At 41.0% G+C, this 3,435-nt stretch overlaps 1 protein-coding gene across 1 annotated transcript in view; it reads left to right on the top strand.

The window, feature by feature from the left end:
- The first annotated feature begins 2,846 nt into the window (after positions 1–2,846).
- Positions 2,847–3,435, top strand: part of INO80D (INO80 complex subunit D) — a 43,790-nt gene continuing 43,201 nt past the window's right edge. Inside the window, exons 1-2 of the mRNA XM_023510375.1 lie at positions 2,847–2,934; positions 3,040–3,286. Coding sequence (XP_023366143.1) covers positions 3,069–3,286 — 218 coding nt within the window. The 5' untranslated portion in view covers positions 2,847–2,934; positions 3,040–3,068. The remainder of the gene's footprint in view (positions 2,935–3,039; positions 3,287–3,435) is intronic.

Genomic DNA, 3,435 nt, shown 5'->3' on the forward strand with positions numbered 1-3,435 from the left:
GTGGTGTCATACAACTCACAGCAACCTCCAACTTTGTCACCCTCGGTAGAGTGCTGTGGTGTCACACAGCTTATAGCAACCTCCAACTCTTGGGCTTAGGCAATTCTCTTGCCTCAGCCTTCCTAGTAGCTGGGACTACAGGCGCCGGCCACAACGCCCGGTTATTATTTTGTTGCAGTTTGGCTGGGGCCAGGTTTGAACCTGCCACCCTCGGTATATGAGTTCACCCTACCCACTGAGCCACAGGCACTGTCTTATGCTGTTTCTTCTTAACAAGAATTTTTATTGATTGAATGATCGATTGATTGATTGACTGAGACTGACTCTCACTCTGTTGCTCAGGCTAGAGTGCCATGGCACATCAGAGCTTACGGCAACCTTAAATTCCTGGGTTCAAGAGATCCTTCTACCTCAGCCTTCCAAGTTGGTGATACGGTATGAACCTGCCACTGCTGATTTTTCTATTTTTAGTAGAGACAGGGTCTTGATCTTGCTTAGGCAGGTCTTGAACTCCTGAGCTCAAGGGAGCCTCCTACCTTGGCCTCCCAGAGTGCTAGGATTACAGGTGTGAGCAGCCATATCCTATGTCTTAACTAGAATTTAAATAAAAATGAAATGACAGTAAAAACAATTAAATAAATCTTGGGTCAAAGGAGATATTTAAAAACCAAATCCAGATGAACTTTCTATTCAGAATTCTGTGTATTAGTATCTGTGGCGTAGGGCTAAAGAAATACTCAGAAAAAACTTCATAGATGTGAGTAAATGAGTAGGGAAAGAATGAAAATAAAAGAATTTTTTTTTTTTTTTATGAGATGGAGTCTCAAGCTGTTGCCCTGGATAGAGTACCCTTGGTGTTACAGCTCACAGCAACCTCATACTCTTGGGCTTAAGTGATTCTCTTGCCTCAGCCTCCCAAGTAGCTGGGACTACAGGTGCCCACCACAATGTCCGGCCAGTTTTTTTGGTTGTAGTTGTCGTTGTTTGGCAGCCTGGGCTGGATTACAGCCCACCAGCTCTGGTGTATGTGGCTGGTGCCCTAGCCGCTTGAGCTACAGGTGCTGAGCCGAAAATAAAAGAATTTGACCCCAAAGGTAGAAAAAAATTAAATGGAAAGAAAGCAGCATTATTAGAGATGGCAAATTATGATAATATGTATTATGTGTATAATATATGTATAATAGTATATTAAAGTATTATTAGTGATAAGGGCAGAAATTGATAAATTAGAATACAGATAAATGGAGGTACTATACATCAAAGACTTTTTCTTGTTTTGTTTTGTAGCTGGTTTTAAAAATACTAAACAAGGTGGCGTCTGGGGCTCAATGGGTAGGGTGCCGGCCACATATATCAAAGCTAGTATTTCAGGTGTTCTGTTTTGCCTGCTACAGTAAGTGAAATGTTTCTCAAAGGAGAATGCGAATTCTCTGCCTTATCACTGGCAGGTGGAATGTAGTAATATAGTAAAAGAATTAACACTTAAGAATAATAACTGCCATTTATTCAGTGCTTCCATGTACCAGGCATGATACTTAGTATGTGGCATGCTTTGTATCATTTGATCCTTAGAGCAACCTGATGATAGTATAACTGCTATTATTGTCCCTGTTTTATAGATGAGATAGCTGAAAGGTTAAATGGTTTGTTCAAGGTAATACAGTAAGCAGCAAGTTTTGTAATTGAATGGCCATGTCTTCTGATACCTCAAGCATTTATGTATGTTGTTATTCACTAGTGAAGAGGAGGGTACTTCTTGACTTTCTCAGTAGTGGGCATCTAAACTGGTCCACTGGCCAATTGATGACTGGGTGTGTAGAACAGCGTGGGCTAGATGAGGGCACTAAGATCCTGACATTATAATGTAGGTTCAGTTTCTGTCTGTTGGTACGTAAATGCTACTGTTGGACCTTTATTGTATAAAGAGGTAGGGAGTGAGTATTATATAATTGTTCCTTGCATTTTCTTCTTTCTTTTTTCCTTTATTTTTATTTTGGAGACATGGTTCTGCTCTGTTGCCTAGGCCAGAGTGCAGTGGCATCATCATAGCTCACTGCAGGCTCAAACTCCTGGGCTCAAGTGATCCTCCAGACTCAACCTCTTAAGTAGCTGGGTCTGTAGGCACCCAGCTAACTTGCTTTTTGAGACAGGGTCTTCCTATGTTGCTCAGACTGGTCTGGAACTCCTGGCCTCAAGTGATTCCCCTGGTCTGAGCCTCTAGAGCAGCATGGATTACAGGCCTGAGATACCATGCCCCATTCTTCAATTGTATTGAATCTCAAAAGACTTAAGCCGTCATTATTGTCCTCATTAGTGTAATTGGAAGCACCGTGTGGTGCACACCCCTGAACTGAATGATGTTAAGTGTGGTCAGGCAACTAGTCTTTGGGCCCAAGAAGTTTATTGAGTTTGAATGGGATAGGTATGGGAGAATGCTAGGGGGAAAATAACATCCTTTAAAGTGGAAATTTGTTCTATTTTGTATTGCATAAAAACAGTTGTTAGAAGTTGCCACATTTTGCTAGCATATCAAAAAATATGGAATTTCTGAGGGAAATTAGTTATTCTGTTGACATTGTAAAGGGATTTGAGTTCTGAAAAGCTGTGCTATTTAAAGGTATTTGTAAAACAATCAGTAAATGTCATTTAATTTTTTTGGGGGGGGAGACTTACTATTTTTTTAATGCCTCTTATGTTCTTATTTAACCTCATTGTTGGCATGTTGTATTATAATGAAGAGTCTATCACATCAATAAGGGTGATATTGTAGTATTTTACTTCCTGCGTAAGCTAGCTTTGCTTATTCCTGTTTGTTAACTAGGCCTTTTGATGTTTTTGTAGACAATCTGCTTCATCTTGATTCTGCAGCATTCCAAACTGTGGTATCCTTGGGGTTCTCTTAACATTGCTATGGTGCAGAAGATTTAAAATCAGGTATGGCTGTGGGACCAGAAGTCCCTCAGTGAAATTCTCAGCTTAAATCTGCCTTATACTCTCTGATTTATCATTTGGGTTTCTTTTTTTGTGGCGGTCTTTTAGCTGATGTTCACAAGGAACAGAGTCACGTGATGTATGAAGGGAAACATATACACTTCTCTGAGGTTGACAATAAGCCCTTGTGCTCATATAGCCCCAAACTCTGCAAGCAACGGCGACTCAACGGCTACGCTTTTTGTATCAGACACGTTCTGGAGGACAAGACTGCCCCCTTCAAGCAATGTGAATATGTGGCCAAGTATAACAGCCAGCGCTGCACCAACCCCATCCCCAAATCAGAGGATCGCAGGTAAGAATGAATTAGGGGAAAGGGCCTTTGATTTAATTAACAGGCTTAGATTTTTCCCTTTTCTTTTTCTTTTTCTTTTCTTTTTTTTTGAGACAGAGCCTCAAGCTGTCGCCCTGGGTAGAGTGCCATGGCATCACAGCTTACAGCAA

The sequence above is a fragment of the Otolemur garnettii genome, unplaced genomic scaffold, assembly GCF_000181295.1.
Source record: "Otolemur garnettii isolate 467f Iridium unplaced genomic scaffold, OtoGar3 scaffold00013, whole genome shotgun sequence".
Taxonomy (NCBI): Eukaryota; Metazoa; Chordata; class Mammalia; order Primates; family Galagidae; genus Otolemur; species Otolemur garnettii.